The sequence below is a fragment of the Lepus europaeus genome, chromosome 7, assembly GCF_033115175.1.
Source record: "Lepus europaeus isolate LE1 chromosome 7, mLepTim1.pri, whole genome shotgun sequence".
Classification (NCBI taxonomy): domain Eukaryota; kingdom Metazoa; phylum Chordata; class Mammalia; order Lagomorpha; family Leporidae; genus Lepus; species Lepus europaeus.
In genome coordinates this window covers 10,967,979-10,980,784 of record NC_084833.1, presented here as the reverse complement: position 1 = coordinate 10,980,784, position 12,806 = coordinate 10,967,979, and the positions used below count along the sequence as shown (strand labels likewise).

Below are 12,806 nucleotides of genomic sequence, written 5' to 3'. Positions count from 1 at the left end.
CTGCCCTGTTACCAGCCAATGCCTCCTTGCCAGCAGCTTCCAAGTCTGAAATCACACTGCATGGAGTAATATAAAGTCCCTCAGTTATTTGCAAATTTCCCACATCTAACTATGGTACTGGAAGAAGTACCATGGCGACCTGCAAAGTTCAATCTGCACGTGTTACCCAGGAAGTGGCCCCATTCCACCCCTCACCCTGCTGTTGTCTCAGAAACATTCCTAACCGCGCCGCCTCAGGAGGGAACACTGGCCGACTTCATCTAGCTGTCCTTCTCCAGAATGCTTCAAGTCTCCTGACTTCCCGAGAGAGGTTCAACAGACAAGCAACATCTCCTGCTGCTCGCCCTGAGCCAAAGCTCCCCCAGTGTGCTGAGCCAGAGGGCAGGAGGCAGAAGGGGACTCTGTGCTTCCCTGTCTTCCCAAGGAATTGCTAGGGCTGGGGCTGCAGAGCCTTCCCCGCCACCAGCGCGCTAAACAGCAAAGCCAGCGGGAAGGGCAAGCGTCCACGGCTTCAGAGCCAAATGCTCTTAGACTGAAATCCCAGCTTGACCTTTTACCAGCAATGGAATCCTGAGCAAGATATCAGCTCTTGTCATTGTTTCTCACCTGTAAAACGGGGCTGCTACCACCATGCTTGTAAAGATTCAATAAGAAAGAAAAGACAGTCTCTAAGAGTCCAGAGAGCCCACCAAGCCACAAGTCTGCCACTGCGGGCTCCAGGCAGTGTTAACTCCCACCCCCTCACCCTCCTGGCCATAAAATGCCACCTGGCAGCCTTGCCAGGCAGTCCACGAGGCACACCTCTGAGGACTATGAGAGAGCTGGCCCCAGACAGAGGCAAAGCGAGCAGTTTTCTGAAGCAGACTCCAAACCATTGAGAATAAAGGTCTGCAAGCAAGCGCGGACGCACAGCTACGGGGCGCCCGGCCTCTTACGATGGCCGCTGGAAGGCCCGCGCCAGAGCACACCTTGAGCTCCTCGGGTCCACTGGAACCCTCCCTCTGGCCCAATGCCCCCAAGTGAGAAGACCCAGCAGCAACGCAGGCGCTCTCAGGAGTGGCAGACTTGGCTTCTCAGCGGCATGGCCACCCTTGTGGCAACAGAGGGCAGGCCTGAGCCCCCGGAAGTCCCTGGAGCCTCACCTTCCTCTGATGACCCAGTCCGTTCACACAAGGGTCCCTTCCCAAACCTGAGGAGCCCCTCACCTGCATTCCAAATGCCTGCATTCCCACTCTTCCTCACTCATCTTTTTCTCCGCCCATAGCCAGACGCCCCTCCCAGCCTCAATGGCCTCAGCTTCCCACTTTCACTTCCAGTCCTCCAGGCCAGCTCCGGTCTGTGGGTCCCCTCGCCTCTGACGTCAAATCTAGGCTGTGTCTCATCAGTGACGCTGAGTCTCTTAAGTGCGTCTCCTTGACCTTCTGCAAGTTCCAAAGTGGCATTCCCACAGCTGTCCTGTGGCACTTGGGCATGAGGATTTCCTTTATATTTTTTAAAATTTTATTTATTTATGTAAGAGGTGGAGTCAGAGAGAGACAGAGACAGAGACAGAGAGAATCTTCCATCTGTTGATTCATTCCTCAATTGGCCACAACAGCCAGGCCTGGGCCAGCCCAAAGCCAAGAGCCTGGAACTCCACATAGGTGGAGGGGCCCAAGCACTTGGGCCATCTTCTGATGCTTTCCCAGGTGCATTAGCAGGGAGCTGGATTGGAGGTGGAGCAGCTGGGACTCCAACTGGCACTCATACAAGATGCCAGCATTGCAGGCAGTGGCTTAACCTGCGGCAACACACCACCAGCTCCAGGATGAGTATTTCTTAACAGAGCCTCCAGCCTCTTCTGCCTCCCCTGAGGCTTGCCAATCCCCTCCTGCCCCCACCTCCTAACCGTCAGGATGGGATATCCCTGACCCTTCATGCCTGCTGTGCCCTGCCCTGCCTGCTCCTGTCATTTTTCAGATCTGTCTAGGAAAAGAGTTTTCCTTTTTTTTTCCCCAGACATATTATCCCAACCCACACTGCACAGAACAGAACACAGAAGATGCCCTGGCGAAGGGGTCAGTGGGAGGAGCAGGGGACAGGGACCATACTCTCCTAGCTCAGTTTCCCCTCTACCTCAAGAGGGAACCTGAGACCCGCTCCCAGAACATCTGAAAACCCCTGTCCTAACCCCTCACCTCCGCCGACCCAACCCTTGCCATCCACATGCCATCCACATGCCACCATTCCTGCTCCCCGTCAGCTGTGACCGCTCAGCGGGGGAAGTCGGGGAGGGGCTCTGCAGCAGCAAAGAGTGGTCAAACCAGGCTTTCCCACCTACTGCTGGGATCGGCTCCTGGGCCTCACAGCAGCAGGCTTCCCCACCTACTGCTGGGATGGGCTCCTGGGCCTCACAGCACTAGGCTTCCCCACCTACCGCTGGGATGGGCTCCTGGGCCTCACAGCACTAGGCTCTCCCACCTACTACTGGGATCGGCTCCTGGGCCTCACAGCAGCAGGCTTCCCCACCTACTGCTGGGATCGGCTCCTGGGCCTCACAGCACTAGGCTTCCCCACCTACCGCTGGGATCGGCTCCTGGGCCTCACAGCACTAGGCTTCCCCACCTACCCCTGGGATGGGCTCCTGGGCCTCACAGCAGTAGGGTCTCCCACCTACCACTGGGATGGGCTCCTGGGCCTCACAGCACTAGGCTTCCCCACCTACCGCTGGGATGGGCTCCTGGGCCTCACAGCAGTAGGGTCTCCCACCTACCACTGGGATGGGCTCCTGGGCCTCACAGCAGCAGGCTCTCCCACCTACTACTGGGATCCGCTCCTGGGCCTCACAGCAACAGGCTTCCCCACCTACCGCTGGGATGGGCTCCTGGGCCTCACAGCAGTAGGCTCTCCCACCTACCCCTGGGATGGGCTCCTGGGCCTCACAGCAGTAGGGTCTCCCACCTACCACTGGGATGGGCTCCTGGGCCTCACAGCAACAGGCTTCCCCACCTACCACTGGGATGGGCTCCTGGGCCTCACAGCAACAGGCTTCCCCACCTACCACTGGGCTCCTGGGCCTCACAGCAACAGGCTTCCCCACCTACCACTGGGATGGGCTCCTGGGCCTCACAGCAACAGGCTTCCCCACCTACCACTGGGATGGGCTCCTGGGCCTCACAGCAACAGGCTTCCCCACCTACCACTGGGATGGGCTCCTGGGCCTCACAGCAACAGGCTTCCCCACCTACCACTGGGCTCCTGGGCCTCACAGCAACAGGCTTCCCCACCTACCACTGGGATGGGCTCCTGGGCCTCACAGCAGCAGGCTTCCCCACCTACCGCTGGGCTCCTGGGCCTCACAGCAACAAGCTTCCCCACCTACCGCTGGGATGGGCTCCTGGGCCTCACAGCACTAGGCTTCCCCACCTACCACTGGGATGGGCTCCTGGGCCTCACAGCAACAGGCTTCCCCACCTACCACTGGGATGGGCTCCTGGGCCTCACAGCAGCAGGCTTCCCCACCTACCGCTGGGATGGGCTCCTGGGCCTCACAGCAGTAGGGTCTCCCACCTACAGCTGGGATCGGCTCCTGGGCCTCACAGCAGTAGGGTCTCCCACCTACCGCTGGGATGGGCTCCTGGGCCTCACAGCAGCAGGCTTCCCCACCTACCGCTGGGATGGGCTCCTGGGCCTCACAGCAGTAGGATCTCCCACCTACCGCTGGGATCGGCTCCTGGGCCTCACAGCAGTAGGCTCTCCCACCTACCACTGGGATCGGCTCCTGGGCCTCACCATGCCGTCAGCAAACAGAAGCAAGCGCAGCGCTTGCAGCCAATGGGCAGAGTGCTCTCCAGGCACAGGGCACTGTTCTAGGCACTTCGTATGCAGAAAATCACGCAGTCCTCACTGCGAGCCTAGGCCACTGTTTGCCCTTGGCTTTCTCCATTTGCAGAGGAGAAAACCGGGTTTAAGAGAAGTTTCCTGCACACCCAGTCTCACGAGGAGAACACACCAGAGCCTAAGTTTCAACCAAGGTGGCCCAGCCTGGGGCCCACGCTCTTCACCACTAGACAAGGCCACCTCTTGATCAAGGCCACATCCACGAAATGCAGTGCCCAGCTCTGGGGACAAACTTAACAAACGGTTGTCACTACTTAGCTGTCAGCTGCTTCCTAAAGAGTAGGTCTGTCAGATTACGTATACGCCGCCCCAGCAAACACCAGTGAAGGACCCTTATGGGGGAGAGGGACAAGAAACTAGGCCTGGGCAGATATCAGGGGCTTCTTAAGAGGTTAGATGTTCCCCAGAGTCCAGCGGGCAGGACGTTCTCTGGGAAGGAAAAGTCAATCCCCTTCAGAGAACCTCTAGGCATGCCCAGAGCAGAGCTGCCACTCTCCTCAGCACTCTCCTCAGCACGTTCCCCTCAGCACTCTCCTCAGCACGTTCCCCTCAGCACTCTCCTCAGCACGTTCCCTCAGCACTCTCCTCAGCACTCTCCTCAGCACTCTCCTCAGCACTCCCCTCAGCACTCTCCTCAGCACTCTCCCTCAGCACTCTCCTCAGCACTCTCCTCAGCACTCTCCCTCAGCACTCTCCGATATGCTAATTGTCCCTCCGAACCAGCCAATCCCGTGTTGCCACTGCATCCCATATGCTAATTGTCCCTCCGAACCAGCCAATCCCGTGTTGCCACTGCATCCCATATGCTAATGGTCTCTCTGAACTGACCAATCCTATGCATGCGCATTAGGAATATGCTAATTCGTTGCCTATATAACCTGTGTGAAACTGCCGCTCAGGGCTCCTCACTGCCTGAGGTGGGGGCCCGTTTGCGCAAACGTACAATAAAAACCTCGTGCTTTTTGCATCAACTGGTCTGGAGTCTGGATCTTTGGGCGTCCTCCCGAGCAAGTGGGCATCTCTGCAACTGAGAGGTCCTACATTTGGCGCCCAACGTGGGGCTTGAGGTCGCCCTCAGACCCATTCTCTGCAGGACCAGTTGGAGGTATAATTAAGTGTTTTCTGTCTGTTGTTTTTTGTCTTGAGTATTCTGACTGGATTCTGACTGAAGTATTCTGACTGGCCAGTATCTGACCTGACTCTGTGGGACCAGTGGGGGAGGCAGGCGTGCCCAGCAACCCCTGGTCCGTTCCCCGGAGGACGCTCCGGGTTATGAGGGGAAACCCTCGGTCTGTTCCCCCGGAAGACGCACCGGGGTGGTCTGGAGGTGGGTCGGAGACCAAGTCTCCCTCCTTCCCGGGGAGGGCTGGTCAGGCAGCCGCTCCCAAAAATAGCGCAATAGCGTTCGATTTGTCCTAGCCATGTGTTTTGTCTTGCTTACTGTATATGTCTGTGCATTGGCTGTTCTTTTTGTTTGGGCTGAAATCCTTGTACGCATGGGTCAACAAATAACCACCCCTTTAAGTCTCACTCTAGATCACTGGAAGGACGTTCAAGAACGCGCGCGCCACCTCTCATTGGAGGTTAAAAGGAAACAATGGGCAAAATTCTGTTCCTCAGAGTGGCCGGCCTTCGAGGTCGGCTGGCCAAGGAACGGCACTTTTAACCTCGATATTATTTTACAGATTAAGGAACGAGTCTTTCAGCCAGGATCCGATGGACACCCTGATCAGGTGCCCTACATTACCACGTGGGAGGATCTTTCACGTAACCCCCCTCCCTGGATAGAACCCTTCTCCTTCCCGACGGAGCCCATACGTACCCCGATACCCCCTCCTCCTATCCCGGTTGTGCCAACCTCCTCCCTATACCCTCTGAAGGAGATTCGAGATCCAAAACCTGACAAGCCACCGGGTCTTCCGGCTGATCAGGACTTTCTGCGCTTTGACTCTCCCCCACCCTATCTTCCCGGCCAGCCTGCTCCCCCGCAGGAACTCCCACAACAACCAGAGCGGGATGTGCAACCTTCTGCACCATCCCCTGATTCCACGAGGGCAGGGGAAGAAGTCTCAGCGCCTTCCCCGCCCTCCAGCCGCCTGCGCCTCCGTCGGGGGCAGGCAGGGGGCTCGGGAAGCGTCTGGACTTCGCAGGCTTTTCCTCTTCGCTCGGTGGCTGGCCAGATGCAGTACTGGCCATTTTCTGCTTCCGATCTTTACAATTGGAAAACCCATAACCCCTCTTTCTCTCAGGACCCCCAGGCTCTGACTGGGCTGGTCGAGTCAATTTTATTGACTCATCAGCCCACCTGGGATGATTGTCAGCAGCTTCTGCAGACCCTCCTCACTACTGAGGAAAAGCAGCGTGTCTACCTTGAGGCACGGAAAAACGTCCCTGGAGCAGATGGCCGACCGACCCTACTGCCAAACGAAATCGAGGAGGCGTTTCCCTCAACCCGTCCTGATTGGGACTACACCACCGTTGCTGGTAGGGAGCAACTTCGTCTTTACCGCCAGATTCTCCTTGCGGGTCTCAGAGGGGCTGGAAAGCGCCCCACCAATTTGGCCAAGGTACGTGCAGTAGTACAGGGGGCTGAGGAAACGCCGGCAGGCTTCCTAGAAAGATTAATGGAAGCCTACCGTATGTACACCCCGTTTGACCCCCTGGCAGAGGACCGGCAGGGAGATGTAATCATGTCCTTTATAGGACAGTCAGCGCCGGACATCCGCAATAAATTGCAGCGGCTAGAGGGGCTTCAGGGGTATACTATACAAGATTTAATGAAGGAGGCAGAAAAGATTTACAACAAAAGGGAGACCCGAGAGGAGAAGGAGGAAAGGATCCGCAAGGAGCAGGAGGAAAGGGAAGACAAAAGAGACAAAAGACGTAATCGAGAGCTTAGTAGAATTTTGGCCACCGTAGTGCAGGATACAGAAAGGAGTAGACCAGGACAGAATAGGGACTTGGGAGACAAACGAAAGCCTCGGGTGGAAAGAGATCAATGTGCCTATTGTAAAGAAAGAGGACACTGGGTCAAAGACTGCCCGAAGAAAACACAGGGACCAAAGAAGAGACCAGTTCCAATCCTGTCCCTGGAAGAAGACGACTAGGTGAGTCAGGGCCAGGAGCCCCCCCCTGAGCCCAGGATAACCCTTGAAGTGGGGGGCAGACCGGTAACCTTCCTGATTGACACGGGAGCCCAGCACTCGGTACTGACTTCAGAAAAAGGGCCTTTAAGCTCCAAGACTTCCTGGGTTCAGGGGGCAACTGGAGGGAAGTTATATCGCTGGACAACCAATCGAGAGGTCCAGTTAAGTACAGGACTTGTGACACACTCGTTCTTACTAGTGCCAGACTGCCCCTACCCCCTCCTGGGCAGGGACCTACTCTCGAAGGTAGGAGCCCAAATTCACTTCCATGAGAAAGGAGCTACCATCACAGACTCAGGAGGGCGGCCCCTCCAGGTATTAACACTACGCTTGGAGGACGAACACCGATTATTCGAGAGGCCCTCGTCCACCATGGCTCCCATGGACCCCAAGTGGCTCACAGATTTTCCTCAGGCCTGGGCAGAGACTGCGGGAATAGGGCTGGCCGTCAACCGGCCTCCCTTGATCATAGATCTGAAGCCCACGGCCATTCCCGTGTCAGTTCGTCAATATCCGATGGGCAAGGAAGCTAAGGAAGGTATCCGGCCACATATCCAGAGACTGTTACACCTAGGCATTTTAAAACCTTGTCGTTCACCTTGGAACACCCCCCTACTACCAGTAAAGAAGCCTGGTACGGGTGACTACCGCCCGGTACAGGACTTGCGGGAGGTTAATAGGAGAACGGAGGATATGCATCCCACAGTGCCCAACCCCTACAATCTGCTAAGTACCTTGCCTCCGACCCACGTATGGTACACTGTGTTAGATCTAAAAGATGCATTCTTTTGTTTAAGACTGAGCCCTCAGAGCCAATCCATCTTTGCTTTTGAGTGGAAAGACCCAGAGACCGGGTTTTCAGGACAACTCACCTGGACAAGGTTGCCCCAAGGATTTAAAAACTCGCCTACCTTGTTTGACGAAGCTCTGCACCTAGATTTGGCCGACTTCCGAGTTAACCATCCGGACCTGGTCCTCCTGCAATATGTGGACGACCTCCTCCTTGCCGCTGAAACTGAGCAGGACTGCCTAAAAGGTACCGGGGCCCTGCTACAGAGACTGGGGGAATTGGGCTATCGAGCCTCCGCGAAAAAGGCCCAAATATGTCAGAAACAGGTGGCCTACCTAGGCTACCTCCTAGAAGGAGGGCAACGGTGGCTGACAGAGAGCCGAAAAAGGGTGGTTGCTCTAATTCCACCCCCCACCGATGCCAGAAAGATGCGGGAATTCCTCGGGAGTGCGGGATTCTGCCGCCTTTGGATTCCTGGGTTTGCGGAGCTGGCAGCCCCATTGTACCCCCTCACGAAGTCCAATGCTCCCTTTCAATGGAGAGAAGAGCAACAGCGGGCGTTTGACAACATAAAAAAGGCCCTATTGTCAGCCCCAGCCCTGAGCCTCCCAGATATGACCAAGCCCTTCACATTATACGTGGATGAGAATAAGGGAGTGGCGAAGGGAGTGCTAACACAAATGCTTGGACCCTGGAAAAAGCCGGTGGCATACTTTTCAAAAAAGCTAGACAATGTAGCGGCCGGCTGGCCTCCGTGCCTCCGCATGATAGCGGCCGTGGCAGTTCTGGTGAAAGACTCGGATAAATTGACTCTAGGCCAACCTCTCACCATAGTGGCACCTCATGCTGTGGAGACAGTTATCCGCCAGCCACCAGATCGGTGGCTCTCAAATGCTCGGATAACTCATTACCAGACTATGTTATTAAACTCAGAGCGGGTCCGGTTTGGGACTGCCACCTCCTTAAACCCGGCCACCCTGCTCCCGGAACTGGGGCCCCAGGCCCAGGTAATCCATAACTGTCATCAAATCCTGGCTGAGGCCCACGGCACCCGAAAAGACCTAACCGACCAGCCTCTGCCGGATGCCGAAATGACCTGGTTCACGGATGGGAGCAGCTTTCTACAGAACGGTGAGCGGAGGGCTGGGGCAGCGGTGGTGGATGGAAAAACTGTTATCTGGTCAAGTGCCTTAAAGCCTGGAACTTCTGCTCAAAAAGCCGAGCTCATAGCCTTAACTCAAGCTTTAAAACTGGCACAAGACAAAAAGGTCAACATTTACACAGACAGTCGGTATGCTTTCGCCACTGCCCATGTACATGGGGAGATATACCGGCTAAGGGGCCTCTTAACCTCAGCAGGCAAGGACATTAAAAATAAGCAGGAAATCCTAGATCTTCTACAGGCCCTGTTCCTGCCCAAAATGTTGAGTATAATTCATTGCCCCGGGCACCAACGAGGAGACGACCCCGTAGCAAGGGGAAACAGGATGGCAGACGAGGCCGCTAGGGCGGCAGCCCTGAGCCAACAGGTGCTCCCGTTAAAGACAATTGAGCCCACCCAAGTATCGAGGGAACCACCTTTCCTCTATTCGGACCAAGACTTAGATACGATCCAGCGGCTCGGTGCAGAGTATGATGAACAAATAAGGGTTTGGAGGCTCGGAGAGAAAATAGTCCTGCCACACCAATTGGCTAAAGAAATAATTACCAGCCTCCATCAATGGACTCATTTGGGACACAAAAAGCTAAAAGCAGCCTTACAGGAAGATAGGCAGTCTTATTACATCCCCGGACTTGACTCTTTAGTCCAGCAGGTGACTGAATCCTGTGTTCCGTGTGCCAAGGTAAATGCCAGACACCTCAAGCTCCCGGAGGGAGCTAGGGTAAGAGGAGACCGACCAGGAATCAACTGGGAGGTCGATTTCACTGAGATAAGGCCGGGCAGTTATGGGAATAAGTATCTTCTAGTTTTTGTAGACACCTTCTCCGGATGGACTGAGGCATTCCCCACAAAACGGGAAACCGCCCAGGTGGTCGTCAAGAAGATCATAGAGGAGATCTTCCCCCGGTTCGGCTTGCCTAAGGTAATCGGGTCCGACAATGGCCCAGCGTTTGTCTCCCAGGTAAGTCAGTTGGTGGCCAAAGCATTAGGCATAAATTGGAAATTGCACTGTGCCTATAGACCCCAAAGTTCAGGACAGGTAGAAAGAATGAACAGAACAATTAAAGAGACCTTGACCAAATTAGCGTTGGAGACTGGTGTTAAAGACTGGGTCCAACTCCTCCCTATGGTGTTGTTCCGGGTCCGAAACACGCCCTCTCATTGCGGGCTGACACCATACGAAATCCTTTATGGAGGGCCCCCACCAGTAGCAGGCTTGCTTGACCTTGCCAGTGACTCTGTTGCCGATGCCCCTAAGTTACAGGCCCGGTTGAGAGCACTCCAGATCATCCAGAACCAGGTCTGGAAACCTCTTGCAGCAGCCTACCAACCCAAGACGACAACCATTCCACATCCTTTCCAAATCGGTGATGCTGTGTATGTCCGAAGGCACCAATCTAAGACTCTAGAGCCCCGGTGGAAAGGCCCCTTCACTGTGCTGTTGACAACTCCCACCGCTCTCAAGGTCGACGGAATCGCTGCTTGGGTCCACGCCTCACACGTGAAGCGAGCACCACCTCCCCAGGGCCCCGAGGATCCGGACAGACCAGCCAAATGGAAGCTCCAGCGCACTCAGAACCCACTCAAGCTAAGACTTTCAAAAACTGTTTAATATTTGTGATGTTCCTGGCCTTTCCCCATTGTTTTTCCAATCCCCATGCTCCACAATTGTTAACGTGGAACCCAACCCAGTCCAGCAAGAACAGAGTTCCCTCCCTCCAGTGAGGCAGGCTCTCCCCAGGCCGGTCCAATAGATTTTAGGATTAAAATCTTTGCAAAAAGAAAAGGAGGGAATGAAGGACCCTTATGGGGGAGAGGGACAAGAAACTAGGCCTGGGCAGATATCAGGGGCTTCTTAAGAGGTTAGATGTTCCCCAGAGTCCAGCGGGCAGGACGTTCTCTGGGAAGGAAAAGTCAATCCCCTTCAGAGAACCTCTAGGCATGCCCAGAGCAGAGCTGCCACTCTCCTCAGCACTCTCCTCAGCACGTTCCCCTCAGCACTCTCCTCAGCACGTTCCCCTCAGCACTCTCCTCAGCACGTTCCCTCAGCACTCTCCTCAGCACTCTCCTCAGCACTCTCCTCAGCACTCCCCTCAGCACTCTCCTCAGCACTCTCCCTCAGCACTCTCCTCAGCACTCTCCTCAGCACTCTCCCTCAGCACTCTCCGATATGCTAATTGTCCCTCCGAACCAGCCAATCCCGTGTTGCCACTGCATCCCATATGCTAATTGTCCCTCCGAACCAGCCAATCCCGTGTTGCCACTGCATCCCATATGCTAATGGTCTCTCTGAACTGACCAATCCTATGCATGCGCATTAGGAATATGCTAATTCGTTGCCTATATAACCTGTGTGAAACTGCCGCTCAGGGCTCCTCACTGCCTGAGGTGGGGGCCCGTTTGCGCAAACGTACAATAAAAACCTCGTGCTTTTTGCATCAACTGGTCTGGAGTCTGGATCTTTGGGCGTCCTCCCGAGCAAGTGGGCATCTCTGCAACTGAGAGGTCCTACACCAGCATGGTGGCTGGTCTCCTTTACCAGGCCTCAGCCAGGCACACAGGGCCCCCGATCCCCCAGTAGCACCAGGAGCTGTTGTGCCTCCCTGGAGCTCAGCTCGGCTGGGAGACCCAGCAATGAGAGGCCTGGCATCTGTCAGGCAGCCAGCCCTGCATGCTCAGTTACTTCCTGGGTAATCTAACCTCTCCAGGCCTCAGTTTCTCCTCTGAGATGAGCCTCTGGTGAACATGAACTGAGTTGGTGCCCGAGTGGGGGGTGAGCTTTGTGACTGCGGCCAGGCTCACGCACCCAGCCCCTTCTTACCTCCTGCCCTGCAAGCACTTCCTATGTGGACTTTGAGGACAGAAAATGCAAGGTCGCTCCGGAGAAGGCATCCACAAGCGAGCGACCTAACAGCCGGATACAATCAGTTCAGTAGGCTTTCACTTTGATCAGTGAGAGGGCCAAGAACCAGGGACTGAACAAGCAGGCCTCCTGCCGGTACAACCCAGCCACCCGGTGAGGCCTCGTCCTTCTCCGGCGAGTGGCTCTGACTTGAAAAGACAAACAGCCTCCAGGACTTCACACCAGGCTTCCAAGCGTTCCTCGGTTCTCCCCACTGCTCAGATGGCTCGGAGAGGGTTCAGTCTGTAGTTGTCAGCCTCCCGTCCTCACACGTCTAATCTGCACCGCGCAAGCTGAGCAGATTCCCTCATCCCTTAGGAAGGATCAAGACGAAGGGCAAGGCAAAGACACAAGGGACAAACACCTCACAAGGTGCGTCTGGCCAAAGTCCCAGATAGCGAGACGCTGTTCTCCCTGACTTCTGGCCAGCCTTGGTGGGTGTAAGGTGGGTGTTGCCTGTGCTAGGCCTGACCTTCGGAACCTCTAGGTCCACAGGCTTTATGACGCCATGGAATCATAAACGAGCAGACAGCTTGAAGCACCCCGAGACACCGAGCCAGAGCTCCTCATATCTACCCCTGACTCGTACGGGAGTCCACCAAGGCCATAATCAAACAGGTGAAAGGTGGCAATGCCGCAGCAGCAGCTGCCTGAGCGCCAGACTCATTGTGGTCCTTGTGCCGAGGTCGACCCTGAGCCTCTGTGGCAGCTGCCTGCTGGCTCTGACACCCTCTTCCACAGGAGCCCCTGGAAAACAGGCAGAGCTCTCTCAGCCCTGCTGCACACCGCCTGTGGCTCCCCGGGGCTCTGGCAGCAAGTGCAAAATCCAGTGCTGCTTGGCTTGGCAAACAAGGCCCTGTTTCAGCTGACCCCGACCTTCCTCACCGGCAAGCTCTCCTTCCACACCCCGGGCTGCTCGGCTCTCCC

The 12,806-nt window shown here is 55.9% G+C and overlaps 2 protein-coding genes across 2 annotated transcripts in view; one reads left to right on the top strand and one right to left on the bottom strand.

Annotated features, from left to right (window-relative positions):
* The window catches only part of VPS37C (VPS37C subunit of ESCRT-I), a 35,678-nt gene that overhangs the window by 14,096 nt on the left and 8,776 nt on the right, over window positions 1-12,806 (bottom strand). The gene's annotated exons all lie outside the window — the stretch shown is intronic.
* On the top strand, window positions 3,278-10,970 carry LOC133763583 (uncharacterized). The gene is given in 3 exon segments (XM_062197387.1): window positions 3,278-3,727; window positions 6,066-9,433; window positions 9,527-10,970. Coding segments are annotated over 3 exon segments (4,881 nt in total). The 3' UTR covers window positions 10,590-10,970.